Raw genomic sequence first — 14,978 nt, 5'->3', positions numbered from 1 at the left:
ACTTCAGAAAAAAATCCCTACCCTAACCCTAGCCCAACCCTAGCCCAACCCTAGCCCAACCCTAACACAACCCTAACACAACCCTAACACAACCCTAACCCTAGAGTTTATTTTTTACGCCGTTCCTCATGCGGTATAAGTGATTAGACGATTTTACTCTTCGGGTCGGTGCGATTTCAGCGATACCAGAATCATATCGGGTTTTTATGATTGACAGCTGTCACACACTAAAAGGCGCATTTTTTTGTAAAATCTTGTTTTTTGCGGGATGAGTTGACGTTTTTATGGGTGCCATTTTCAGGCACGTGACTTTTTTTTATCGCTTTCTATTCTGATTTTTGGGAGGCAGAATAAACAAAAACCAACAATTCAGGAATTGTTTTTTTTTTTTTTTTTTTATGCTGTTCCTCGTGGAGATATCAGTCCTTAGTAAGGGGCTCTCATTTGTGCCAACCACTGATCCCTCTACCTTTGAATACATTAAGGACTTAAATCTCTTTATAAGGAAATTGAGATGGCACAAATTTTTCAAATTAAAGGAAAGAAAAGCATATGGAGATCTGGATATCCCCCAAGATATTTTGGCGGATGTCCATTTATTCGTTAAATTAGACCAACCAGTGCCATCACTGATGGGACTGGGTCCATTTACATCTCTAAAAAACCCAGCACTAAAATGCCTCCAGCTGGGGGGACCTGTCAGTCATTGATGTTTTACTAAATTTGGTAACCAAGGAGATTAAAAATCTTAAATCTAATAACACAGACACAATTTATCAAAAGAACAAATGACAGCCTTATGCACCTTGGAAAGGGATACATCCATCGTTATTAAACCCTTGGATAAAGGAGGCAATTTGGTAGTGATGGATGTAGAGGAATATGAAAAGATGAGTCTTTCCTTGTTGGATGACCCCTTAACATATACTCGAGTCACAGCTAATACAACGAATAAATCAAAGGAGTACCTTAAGGCTATACTGCAGCAGGCCCGAACAGACAAACTCATTAGCCAAAATGAATTTGCCTTCCTACTTCCCCCAGTTTCTAACTATGGCCACTTTTTATGGGTTACTCAAATTACACAAGGGTCGTGTGCCCTTGAAGGGGAGGCCTATTGTATCGGGGATTGGGAGTTTATGTCATCATGTGGGCATATACCTCGATGAAATGTTGAGACCCTTCATCAGTGCCCTTCCGTCATGCATAAGGGACACAATGGACCTCTTGAGAAGATTAGAGGGGATTCCGGTGGACCCCCAGGTGTTAGCCAGTATAGATATTGAGGCACTTTACTCCTCCATACCCCATGATCAGGGAAATAGGGTTGTCAAGTATTACTTGGACACTAGGGGGCAACAATTTAGGGCTCATAATGAGTTTGTACTAATCCTCCTTACTTTTGTCCTCAACAATAATTTTTTTTGTGTTTGATGGTAAAATTCTCCACCAGTTCAGGGGCACTGCCATGTGCACCAAGTTATGCCAACTTGCAGGTGGGAGGATACCATAGTGTTTGCCAAGGAGTATAAGGAATTTACCGAGTCTATTGACCTTTAGGTCCGGTTTATTGATGATGTTTTTATACTATGGAGAGGTACAGAGGGTTTGTTCAGATCCTTCCTGAAACGCCTGAACCATAATCATTTACAAGACCAATTAACAATAAAAATTGGCTACCAGCTAAACCAGTGGGATGTTTCAGATGCACTGGGTGTGTTTCCTGTGAATATATTCTGGTAGGGAAACAGTTCTATAACGACAACACTGAAGAAGTGTTCTCGGTGAGACACTTCATAAATTGTAAGACGAAAGGCGTTTTTTACAAGGCGATCTGCTGCTGTGGGAAGAGCTATATAGGGAAGACCATCGGGGAGTTTAGAAGGAGGGTGGGAGAGCATGTGGGAGATATATAGTTTATAACATCGTTACATAGTTTATAAGGCCGAAAAAAGACAAGAGTCCATCCAGTTCAGCCTATTTCTTGTGCACTGCAGCTATTCCGCAGCGTTGATCCAGGGGAAGGCAAAAAAAAAACATGCGGTATAGGCCAATTTACATCATTGAGGAAAAATTCACTTCCCGAATCCAATCTGGCAGTCAGATTAAATCCCTGGATTAATTAACTATCACTAAGCATAAGATGTAATTTTATTGTTCTCAAGAAAGGCGTCCAGGCCTCTCTAAAAAGTTCTCCTTGGAGTCGAACTCCTGAACACCTGTTCAGAAGTCAGGTGCATTAACCCAGTAAACCACTGGAACATCACAGGTCCGCAACAAGAGAGAGACCCCAGTAGCTAAACATGTAAATGAATGTCACTATGGAGATCTGAAAGCAGTCCGATTTATGGGGATTGACAGAGTTATACCCCCATGTAGAAGAGGGGACTTTGGTAGGATAATCCTACAAAGAGAACTGCGTTGGATTTTCCACTTGGACACTTGTCAACCATGCGGTCTCACTGAGCAACTTAATTTTTGCTGTTTCTTATGAGGTTACACTTATCCCCTTCCTCCCTTTCTTTTGGCATGATAATCCTACAAAGAGATTTTTTTGCGCCAATCATACGATAAAACACTTATTATCTGGTGTACTGTACAAGGTCTTTCCCATCCCCTCTCACACTCCCCCTTGGTCCCCCCCCCCCTACATCCCCTGCAGTCACATGTTTTCTTTGTTTTCCCCCCTCGAGAAGTACTGTGACAGATTATATGTTTTTTGCCATGTAGTTTCACTGCCTATGAAAACAGACTTGACATCAACAGGACAATCCAGGATGTGAATTGTTGTGGTTTCGACCAAAACTTATTTTGGCTAGTAATACGGAAACCTTCCTCCATTTTGTAAAATATTGTACCTTTTAGATTAGATACATATATATCCCTTAGATACGCCTGTTCATTCTCCCCCTATATGATAATATGTTCTTTTGGATGACCAATAGAGGCCTGCAGTTTATTATGTATAGGCCCATGGATTTTGAGTTTAGCCCTCTTGTGCTGGCCTTTATCCGTTGTAGTATAGTAGATGTTCCCTACACCTTATATGTTATTGTCATAGATTATATTTGACCTTATGTGATATCCCTATATCCAATTAACCTCAACAATGACATAAAAGTATTATATTAAATGTGAAGTATACCCCCCTGTGGGGAGATTAACACGGTAATAAACGTGACCATGCGCCCAGTTGTACAGAGAGCCCAGAGCGTGCATCGCTCTGATCCACAAGGTGAGGTGAAGGGATGCGCGTCTGCCTGCGTGCCAAGCTGTGAACCGCAAGCTTGGTGTGGTACGGGTCTGACTCGGATGTGCATCTCGTCCATCGGCGATCAGGCAGTGCGTTCCAGCTAGCGTTTCAGTGACGCAAGCAAAAGTGACGCGATTGATGCCTGGCGCGACCGGAAGTGAAGCCGGCGTGCGTGTCACAGTTCGGTCCACTGACTGCACCTGACATACAGGACACGACAAGGGGCAATGGGGTTTTTTCCAACCGGATATTAACTTTGTGCTGTGTGTGTGTGTGTGTCTGTGGGGGGGGGGGTATCTTTATATAGGGCTATCTAATGGGAGAAAGCTCATACCACTCTGACTTAGAAGGGACTATGCTAGTCAGCCATTATTTGTTTGGGAACTTCCACTGCAGGAACCACAATATATAAATCTCCCATATGGGAGAGGAAACACGTAGGGATTGCTAACCTTATCAGAAAATACTCTGGGCTGTATTGGGAACATTAAACCTAGTCATACACTAGGGGACTGCCCTTGTAAGGGTGGGAGCACTGCAAGGGCACGACAGGGGAGAGTAATGAAATGAAAATACCCCCTTACTTCAACTAGCTTATTGGACGAGTTTCCTAGCTCCGGAGGTTTGGACTCCATGGTTCCCCGGCCTATTGAATTGGAGTGGTGAGACCAAACCATTTTTTAATTGAGCACTGGTCACTTTGTTAAGCACAAGTATTTTTATTCATATGTCTGGGTACGATATTTTTAAGCAATTCATTAATGGTTACGTTTTAGTTTAATGTTAAAATCATTCTCTCCTGCTGAATACTCTGATACATCTTTGAGAGCAGTTGTAGGGACGGCGATAGGCCGAGACCCTTTGCTATAATAAGTACCATCCTATCCCCCAGTCCTTTCCTGAGTGAAGAGCACAGGCATTCTGAATCTACTACCTGGTTAAACTTTAGTGTTTTTTTCAAATGCGGAGTGAAACGCTGTAAAGCGTGTTTACACGCAGTGAAAAAGGATACGATCATTATGTAGTGAAGTAAAAGTATGTATAAAATACATGACTTTACAAATTGCAGCACGCCCTGGGCTATATACCTTGTTGAATGTATTACATGTAACATCCAATACATTGGTTGTACTATCGGCCACAAATATTTCAGCAGTGTCAAAACACTTCCGAACGTTCCATAAAGGGGAAGTTTCAGCACTGAAATTTCAAGGCATAGAAAGTGTATAAACCTATTCACCTATTCGGGGGGGAGAGACCATAGAAGCAAACTGCTAAGTAGGGAATCATATCATATTTTTATGTTAGAAATCAGAGTTCCCTTTGGGTTGAATCTAAGGCAGGATCTAATACTACAATATTAATGACAGTTTTGTTTACAGCTTGGACATGGTATATCGCTAGTTTTTATATTTATTCTATATTTGTACCACAAATATTTTTATTTTTTCTACATGTTAATGTTATCAACTTTAGAGGACAATAATATATGTGCGTCACTAACGTTTTTATTTCACTCTTGTCTATGCTAATCATACTGACCTCAGAGACTAGTGAGCACTTGATTACTATTATCTTTAATTACAACTTACCTTTATATGCTCACTAGTCCACAGTCCAGACAGACCATGATTAAGACTGCACGTCGAAATGCGAAGGTTGAGACAGCTGTGATCCTTGTGTGCACTAAGACTTATTATGGTGGTAGCAGCATTTTTTAATGGCTCAATAAAAGCTATGTTTTATTCAAGTTTATAGCCTGATACGCTGGATCATTTCTTATATTTTCTGATTCATGAACCAGGCTGCTCTGGCTGGATCCGAGTGAGGCGGAGACTGCACCACACCCCAATGGTGAGCGAACTTTACTTAATTTTTTTTTTCTTAAATGTCCAGCTGGGGGTCTGTATGTAGGGGAAACAGGACAAAAACTTGGGACAAGGATGAATCATCATCATCTCACAATAAAAGAAAAAAGAATAGATGTACCTGTGGCCAAGCATTTTTGTTTCCCTGATCACAGCATCAAAGACATGAAATTACTGGTAGTAAAAGGTAACTTCAAATCTCAGAGAGACAGAAGAGTCTGGGAATATAAACTCATGGTGACCTTTGACAACTTCAGAGCAGGAATGAATGTGTCGCATGGATTTAGGTCATTCTACATCAACTAAGGAATGTGCTCATCAGACCAGTGGGGTCATCACAACCCTGGACCAGACCTCAGTCACAGGACAATAAAACTTTCACACTCCTTATCTATGAACTGTTAAAATATTTACAGCCAGAACTGTTTATCTCTCCCATAGTAATAGCTCTGCTTTCTGTCACCTGTCTCATCTGTTGCATTATTTCTGTGTCCTATTGTGTATAAATATGTGACTCTTCAGATTTTGAGTTATACTATGCTTAATAAAGAGGCCTGAGTAGTCTCAAAAGCTCGTAACTTGTTACCATCTTTTCAGTTAGTCATTTAAAGGTATCAACCACTGAGGACTCTCAAATCTAAATATTTTTCTATGCATGCATGGATATTCTTTTAAGAAAGTATAAAACCCTTAGTTTTACTTTCTTAAATAGAGCCTGTCACCATGAAAATCCAATCTGCAGGCAGCATGTTAAGGAGAAGGAGGAGCCAAGTGAATTGATATATAGTTTTGTATTAAAAGATTCAGTATAACTTGTATTTAATCCTTTAATTCTCTGCTATTTCTGGGATTTTTGGTTCAGGGAGCAGTCCTATCAGTCACTAATCGCTTTCGCTCTATAGGTGTATATATAGAGACAGCTGTAAATCAATGATAGGACCGCCTACTTGACTAAAAATCCCAGAATGAACAGAGAATTAAATGATTTGCGACCAGACGCAATGAGTTGCGACCTGACACTGTGTTACTTCAGACCGGAACATCCATACAACAGCGTTCACATGTACATGATGTCACTGGGTTAGCTTTACCCACCACGCGCGCATCGTGATGATGACTGGAGGCAGAAGAACACCATTTGACGCAGTATACTGCGCTCATGCGCCTCCTAATTGGCATAATTTAGCAATACTATATAAACTTGAGTAAAGCATGCGTCAGGGCAGCATGGAAAGCTTATTATCCCTGAGACACCATAGGCAAGCCATGTATTGGACAGTAACTTCTGCATCTCAATTGTGATATATAGGAGTATTCCCTAATTGGTATAATGAATTTTGCTACTATAAATTGGATGTGATTTGCTTTTATCTGATGTACTATGGGCTATTGAATTTCCTCATGCACTTTTTTTCCTCCTTATTAGACCATTACTATATGTATACATGCATATTTTTCTAAATATTTTTTTCAGTAACAATTTATTTTAACTGATCTTAGTGGTTTGTGGCTACTCCAATAGTAGTTTTCTTGGTTGGTTATATAGTTTAGGAATACTCCACCTCTCAGTAATTTATTCTCATTGGTAGGGGCAACTTAATACATTGGTATGTTCCCAACCAGGAAATATAAGTGGTGCTATAAGAATTTTTTGTCAGTAATAATCACCAGGGACAGCTCTATAAATAAGTAACTTAATGCAGCACTTGATAGAGTGCCACCACATCTTGTGTTTGCAGACTGGAAACGCAGCTGCGATTTGGACCACCATGATCTGATACTGATTGCCCATTTTGAAGGGGCTCTAAATAGCTGCATCCTTAAAGGGGTTGTCTGGTCTAATTAGCAAAGTCTGCAGTCACTACAGACTACCAAATCATGACAGTGTGTGATGTACACAGTCACAATTCCCCTGTATGCCCCATGTCCATTGAAGTGGGCAATTTGATTACTTTGCGGGCATGCGCTGAGTGGTCTCACCTGGCTTCTCTCAATAGAACAGAATTGAGAGAAACGCGGAGGTCTAGTTTGCATGTGACCGCAAGTATCTAAATCACACACAAGTACAGTGTCCATTTTAGGACATGGTCAGATATAAAAATCAAACATCAGAATAATGTCAGTTTGAGGCTAAATACCCTGTCTGAGAACGGACTTTGATAGGTGACTTTGACAAGCGACTTTGCCATGTAACTTTTACAACTAAATAAAAAGTTCACTGTCTCCTGCTGGGACTTGAACTCTATGTCTAGTAGCTAGTCAACTTACTGTTGAGCTATACACTTAGTCAAAGAAACTGAGGCATTCTATGTCTTATGTGATTTTCAGTGTAAATGGGTCTTAAACTCATTGGGACTATAACACAGTCCAAGCCAAATTCAAATGATGTGTGAGTTTGATATCTGACTTTCTTCACACATCAGAATCACAATGACTTTTAGACACCCTGAGTATTTTCATGGTTAATCCCATAAGACAAGAAAAACTGCCAGCCATTACCACGTGTCCCGATGGCTGAATGGTAAAGCTTCAGCCTCATAGAGTGGAGCTTTTGGGTTCAAATCCCAGGAGCTGAAGACATTTTTTTTTTTAATTATGCTTAGTTAGCAAGCAAACTACAGGGATGTTTTACTTTTAATATCTGACATTCTGATTGTCATCCTGACGTGTTAAGAGTTTCAGACACGCGGTCTATTTGCATAGTAAATCACATAGCCAAAGTAAATGGGTAGTTTACTTTGGCTGTGATTTACCATGCACATAGACAGCGTGTCAAATTCTTTCCTAACACGTCAGGATGACTGTGCTTCTTAGACCGGACAATGCTAAGGTGTTAAAAATATATTTTGGGGAAAAAAAATGAAATGGTACAAAAAAAAAAAATGTAGACCAAAACTAAATATATTTGCCTTCTATTTTGTATAATTTGATTAAAAAAAAAGCTAATACAGACAAGTCCATATAATAAAAAAATGAATAAAATGTGTCACTAAACATGGACAGCATGTCCAAAAACAAAATGATAATGTATTTGAAGAAAGAGTTAAACCCTGTAATACGGAGCACTTTGAGAGGTTATGTAATTTAACGTTTGCCATTATATCACTAGCATTTTAATCTTATTTTTGGAGGTGCAGTCCATATTTAGTGACACATTTCATCCATTTTTGGTCTAGTCACTTGCTTGTCCGCTGGAATGTAAATACTAAACCAAGGTGTCTAGGACTTTTGCTGCAACAAAACTGAACAAGGTGAGTGGTTAAGCCATTGCTCTCGGTAACCAGCCAAATTCTCCTTTAAGGACATACTGACCTATGAGGTGCTCTAGTCCTACTTTTTCTCTCCCATAGTACTAGCTCTATTACTTTCTATGTGCAGCTTTTTCATTCCTTCAGACAACCTCATTATGCCACATTTAGTAAATTGAATGAATAGAAATGCTATAAATTATGGCACAAATTTCCTTTTGTTCATTGTCAGTGTAAAAAAAAAAAATAGAAAAGTTAAAACGCTCAAAATCCACCAATTTTATAAATCTGCTTTATGAAACGTTTGGACATTGTTTTTTGCCAGATAGCCTCTTCACTTTGATGCAGAGTTCACTTACTAATTGTGTGGAACAAAGAGACATATGAAAGAAAGACAATATATCTATTAGAAGACTTAAAACATTGGGACATCGTATCGTTCCTACCGAAGGAAGTAGTTTCTTGAGCTTTCCAAGGCACCGATAAGCACTTCTGAAATCATGTCCCCATTCAGAAATGCAATGTGCCTCATCAATGGCAATAAGGCTTAAACCTACAAGAGATAAAAGAATGGGTGTTTGTTCTGTATTCATGAAAAATGAAGTCTATGAGAGAGAATTATGGATTTCTTAGGAATTCAGAAGTATTCCATCCATAAACTGACAGTATTAAAGTGGTTGTCCAGATAAGTTTTCACCTGTCCACAAGATAACTTGCTGATCAGTGGGTGCCTCACCGCTGGGCCAAGCACAGGTAGTCAGATTGGGGAATTTCTATCCCCAACAAGAAACTTTGGGCCCAGTTACAGTATAACATGGCAGGTCAGACGCCAAACCGCCACTCAATTCATTCTCTATTGGGGTGCCAGAAAAAGCGGAGTTTAGAGCTTGGTAGCCTCATACGGAATAAATGGAGCAGTGTCAAAGACCCTCCATTCTAACAGGGATAGACATTCCAGCAATTGGTCTCATCACTTTTGAGAAATTAACACACTGTTGTAAAAAGAAGAGGGGATGCTACACAATGGTGCTTTCCCCAAATTTTTTTAAATGTGTTGCTGTCAATGATTTCTAATTGAGTTAATTTTATAGAATGAGATAGAAAAACGTCTAAAACTAGCCGTACACCATTCATGGTTGTCTGCCAAACAATGCTTCGGGCGACAGCCATCTCAGCCGACAGTCCCATACACAGGAGCGCTCGCACATCGGTCCAGCTTAGGACAGACAGCAATCTCAGAGAGCATTAAATACGGAGAAAGTTCCTGATTGGATAGGTGTGTCATTCACTGGGTTTCTTGTAGTTTTGACAAAATGAAAATTTCAGTTGCAGCTACTCCACAATGAGCTTCCTAACACTGCTCATGCCATTGACTGACAGCTTTCTGCCTAAATCCTGTCCTAAGCAAAAAGATGGCAATCAATGAAGAGAGGTAGGGCCTTAGGCAAAAGGCCATGAGTATTGAGAACATAAAAGAATCTCATCACTGACAGGACTAGCAGAAATGCAAAAGATAAAAGTGTTTTATCAAAATTACAGCAAAAAGCCTAGTAAATGACAAAGCGTACAAATGGAACAGTATAAAACGGATTACAAATTCTATGTAAAAATTAAAGATGAGAAATTCATAAATTAAGGAAGAAAATGGCATACCATAATTGTTATCTAGCTCTTGAAGCAAAGAAATTCCACCAGAACAAAATTCAGGCGTCATATAAATGACTTTAAACTTTCCTCTGTAAAATCAAAAAGCAAAAATAAGACAGATCTCCAGGCAAAAAATAAATAAATCTCACCACACATTATATTATAGAACCAACAATACACTTTTAAAAAAAGTGGTCTACATTTTTTAAACATTTTATTGGGATGGGATGAGGAAGTTAGCAGCGAACTGCTGTAGAGAAATCAATGAGCTGTAAAGAGCTGACGGGGATGTTAGGAGTTAACGCCTTTCCGGGAATGTAACTACTGTGCACACATGGCCAGGAACTAGAGGTTGGGCTCCATGGAAACAAGCTGTACACTATGCAAAATCAAAGCTCTCATTTCAGGAGAATGAGATAGAAAAAGCAAGTCAACAGCAAACTTGCTTATTTTCATACTGTAACACACTAAAACAATTTAATAAAATGAGAATACCCCTCTAACTACTTACCCTTTCACTTCAGGCAAGATGTTTTTAGACTGTGCAGATCCGAGGAAACAGGCAGGAATATTTGACATCCTAATGTTAAAAGAAGAAATATATGCCATGCGCTAAGCAATACCATATGTTTAGTTTTCAGGTTGTTTTTTTATTCACAGAATATCTATTTTAAAACTTTTTACTACACGTTTTTACTCCATTAAACCAGCAAACATTTGTACAATATACTGCTATATCTGCTTTCTGACAACTTAAATGCCATGATCTCTAAAGACTGTGATATCTAAAAACGAATATAGCCGGCACCAGCCGAATATAAAGCAGGCTTAGATTCTGAGCCCTCTCCATACACACGCAACCAACATACAGTATACAGTGCAATGCCTTGGATGAGCTTACTGTATAGATAAAATATTAAATGTAATCTTAGAGCATACCAGGAACATCTAGCGCACACACCATTCTTTTGGATATTATGCTAAAAATATTCCAAGACATTAAACATCCAGCTTAAAGGGAACCTGACAGGTTCCTGCCCATACCGTGGGCAGCATGTACCATACACTGGCTGTACAATCACAGTCATGTAGGTTTACAGAGTAGAACATACATGGCTGCAATTGCACAGCCAGTGGATGATGCATGCTGCCCATGGTTTGGGCAGCATGTATGACCTGTCAGATTCCCTTTAAAGGGAGTCTGTCAGCACAAAATGCCTATTCAAACCAAGCTCAGGCGATCAGTGCATCTTCTCAATTTATTGTTTTATATCTATCTCTCCATCTTCGGTCTCTTGTAAAGACAAAGCAGTTGAAGCAGGGGTAGAGACGGATGTAAAACAAGTTAGGGGAAAGGTGAACTGATCTGTTGATCCATGCCAAAGTTGTAGCAAAGTGCCTGTGCTTGGTTTGTACAGTCATTTTGTGATCCGCTAATGAAGTATTTCTGTGAAACGTTCTGGCATTTGAGAGAAAACATAGTTTAAAGATCTGTCAGAGGAATATAGGCAGAGATGAGACTAGTCCGACGCTGCCGCTGGCCGGCCCTGCTGTAGCTGATTGACAGGTCTCTCCAAATAGTGCACACATGGAAAAGACCAGCCAATAAACTAAAGTGGGGCAGGGAGAAATTGTCCTTTAAATCTATGTTTTCTCAAAATTGGCAGTGATTCCGAGAAAAACATTATCGGCTGCAATCATGTAGCCGGACTCTGAATCATGCTGGCCGTGGTTTGGGCAGCATAAGCGTCTCACAGGTTCCCTTTAAAGTATCTCCAAATCACATTTTACAACTTATAAAAATCAATAAAATTGGGAGAGATTCATAAATGCTGTCGAAAATAAAAATTTTCCTTGCCCGTAAGCATTGAGAAGCTTCAATTCTTCAAAAGCACAAGCAGAAATTAAACTCTATACTTGGACTGGGTGTTAGACATTAAACCCCTTAATGACCGCTAATATGACTTAAAATGGACCTGTGATATAAGAGACTAGCATCCTCTGATGGGTGACTATACTGTATGTGTCAGCTGTACACTATAGCTGACAACTTGCTGAATCAGCCACGATTTTGGCACTGACCATGGCCGTTTAACCACTTAAATACTGATGTCAATAGTGACTACAGCATCTAGATGGTTAACAGAGTGTAGGGGCTATCTCTGTAACCCCATAGGCACTTTGAGATCTTGATCGTGTGTTCCTGATGTTTGCCATGGCAATTCATGACCAAATAACGGCCTTAGGCTGTGTGCCCACTATGCGTTTTTTAAGCGTTTCCACAGCGGCAATTCCGCTGTCACGAAAAAACAACCTCAAAATCATTGGGATGTGTTGAAGTATTCCAGAGTTATTACTACATAAAGTGACATGTCAGATTTAAAAAATTTGGCCTGGTCATTAAGGGGTTAAGAGACTGATCTATAGATTGGGAGATAAGTGATAAATACTTCCATCTGGATTTTACTTTATGTTTCCCAAAAACATTACGCCCATTGGCCAAATTGACTATCTTATATGTTCAGGCGTGTCCCTCCTCCCCAAAATCAGATGTTGGGGGCAAAGTAGAAATGGCATGCTGGACTTGCCAGATCCTTCATTCTCACAGGACACAACTATGCCTGTGTAACAGAGAGCTATATAAGGAGGGTGGCTATATTTAGTATTTATTTTACCCCCAAGAATACAAATTATTAAAGCAAGCCAACATGGAATGCAGAGAGATCTAAGCTTTGAAGCCATAGAATAATATATGTACCTTCGGACAATATGGTTGATTGTATTAGTAATGTAACTCAATTTATTATATTGATAAGTTTGTGAGGTCCTGCTGTCACTGTGAATGGGCTGTAAAAATGCAAAAAAAAAAAAAAAAACACAAGAAAAAAAAAGCCAAAGCTAACCTGCACATGTAAATTAAATGAAATACACGCGTAGGTGCACAATGCAAACACACACAATCACAAAGTATACACAAAGAACCATACCAATATTGACTACGTGATTTTGGGATTGATTATTGCTATATTTAATAACAATATAAATGTGAGGTTCCTAGCGCGCATTTTGATCAAAATGTTTAAGTCCATCTGCCTGGGCAAGGTGAACTCCCACAGGACAGAGAGTTGGGGAGAAAGATGGAGTCTATGCTAGTTGAAGGATGGGAAACAGCAATGCAATTGTTTTTGGAGGCACTGCAGTGACTACTGTGAAGTCTTAGTAAATTAGTAAATGAAGGGGTCTTTAAGGGTGATTTATACAAAATGTATATATGCAGACATTGCATTAACATGCACTCTATCGCTTTACAAATCACTTTGCATCAATTATTTAAGCTCATCTGATAATCCCGAACCATTTCGATCCCACTGTAACAAGATTAAAACATTCTTACATTATCTAAAAATTTCCGACAGCTGCAAATAAAATTTATGGAAGCAAAATAACAACAAACAACCCTGTTGAGGTGACACTTACGAAAGCTGTAAAACTTGGTCTTCCATGAGTGAAATGAGTGGAGAGATCACAATGCCAATGCAGGAAGTATACACTGGGGCAAACTGATAACACAAACTCTTTCCATAACCTAAAAAAAAAAACAAAAAAAACAAAAGACATGTTAGGCTGGGTGCCCACGTAGCGTTTTTCAAGCGTTTATGCTGCGGAATTTCCGCAGCGGAAACGCTTGTAAAACGCTTGGTAATCCGCACCCCATGGTCCCCAAGGAGATTCCGCATGTTCTATGCACATGCTGCGGATTTTTCCGTAGCGTTTATGCTGCGTACAAAAATCCGCAGCATGTCATTTAATTTTGCGGTAGCGCAGCGGAACTCCCGCCATTGACTTGCATTGAGACGCATAGAAACCGCGACTGTACATTTGTACAAGCGGCTTCTATGCGTCTCTATGTGCGGATGGTACCCAGTTCTGGAGGAGAGGAGACTCTCATCCAGACCTGGGTACCATTGTACCTGTAAAAAAAGAATAAAATAATAAATAAAGTTTATACTCACCTTTCCGAAGGCTTTTCTCTAAATGCCGGCATCGCTGAAGGACCTTCGGTGACGTCACAGTCATGTGACCGCAGGCCCTTCACCGCTGTGTCTCGCGATATGCCGGCAGCCGGGAACCAGACAGGAACGAGCGCTGCTGCACACACCGGGGCCTCGGGGGTGAGTATAGCTTTATTTGTTTTAATTTTTACGGTTCACACTATATAAATCCATGCCGTTTGCATGGATTTATACAGTGTGACCTAGTTGTCAAGCACTTTCCAAGTGATGCTATCGCCTGGAAAGCGCTTGTCAATCTGCATGCGGAAACGCATGTGAACCCGCATGTGGATCCGCATGTATTCTGCAGGAAAAACGCATGCACAATCTGCATGCGTTTTTTTCTGCCAGGGAGATGCAGAAATGCTGCAGAAATTTTCTGCTTCATTTCTGCATCGTGGGCACATAGCCTTACTCAAATACGTTTAGTATTACTTCATTTTGTAGCCGTCTGTACATTAAAAAATATGGAAACTTTAGGAAAAATACTTTTTTTTTTTCTTTTTACTTACATGAATGTACTTTTGGCTAAAAATAAAACTTTGCACCCTTTAACTTCTACTGCTTCTGTGTTGCACTGCAGAATGAGTTAACTGAGAATCTGTCAGTGATCTCGTTCGGACTGGAGAGTTTACAAATCATATCTTGGTTCTTTTGAGCTTCTCACAGCTGATTTATGATCATAAAGCTTAGTTTAGTAATCAAGTGGTCATAACTGAGCTGAGAGGAAACTGAGAAGGAGGAAGATAAGAGTTATAAACTCTTCTGTCAGAAGAAGCTCACTTACCAATTCACACTTTGTCTACTGTTGCCTGCAAAATAAATTGTGAAACACAAAGGCTATTATAAAGGCAAATGGTAACCAATATTTAAGAAACCCAAAAATTATTTTTAGCCAAAAATACGTGCA

General features: G+C 39.8%; 1 protein-coding gene across 6 annotated transcripts in view; it reads right to left on the bottom strand.

Annotated features, from left to right (window-relative positions):
• Window positions 1-14,978, bottom strand: part of WRN (WRN RecQ like helicase) — a 202,690-nt gene that overhangs the window by 82,024 nt on the left and 105,688 nt on the right. For all 6 annotated transcript variants that reach the window (XM_073636942.1, XM_073636941.1, XM_073636943.1 and 3 more), the window contains 4 exons: window positions 13,494-13,602; window positions 10,528-10,596; window positions 10,023-10,105; window positions 8,816-8,922 (listed from right to left, as the gene is read on the bottom strand). In XM_073636942.1, coding sequence (XP_073493043.1) covers window positions 8,816-8,922; window positions 10,023-10,105; window positions 10,528-10,596; window positions 13,494-13,602 — 368 coding nt within the window. The remainder of the gene's footprint in view (window positions 1-8,815; window positions 8,923-10,022; window positions 10,106-10,527; window positions 10,597-13,493; window positions 13,603-14,978) is intronic.

Source organism: Phyllobates terribilis, unplaced genomic scaffold, assembly GCF_046119375.1.
Source record: "Phyllobates terribilis strain yellow unplaced genomic scaffold, ASM4611937v1 Scaffold_1__5_contigs__length_1240528914, whole genome shotgun sequence".
Lineage (NCBI taxonomy): Eukaryota > Metazoa > Chordata > Amphibia > Anura > Dendrobatidae > Phyllobates > Phyllobates terribilis.
This window is presented reverse-complemented; position numbering and strand designations above follow the sequence as displayed.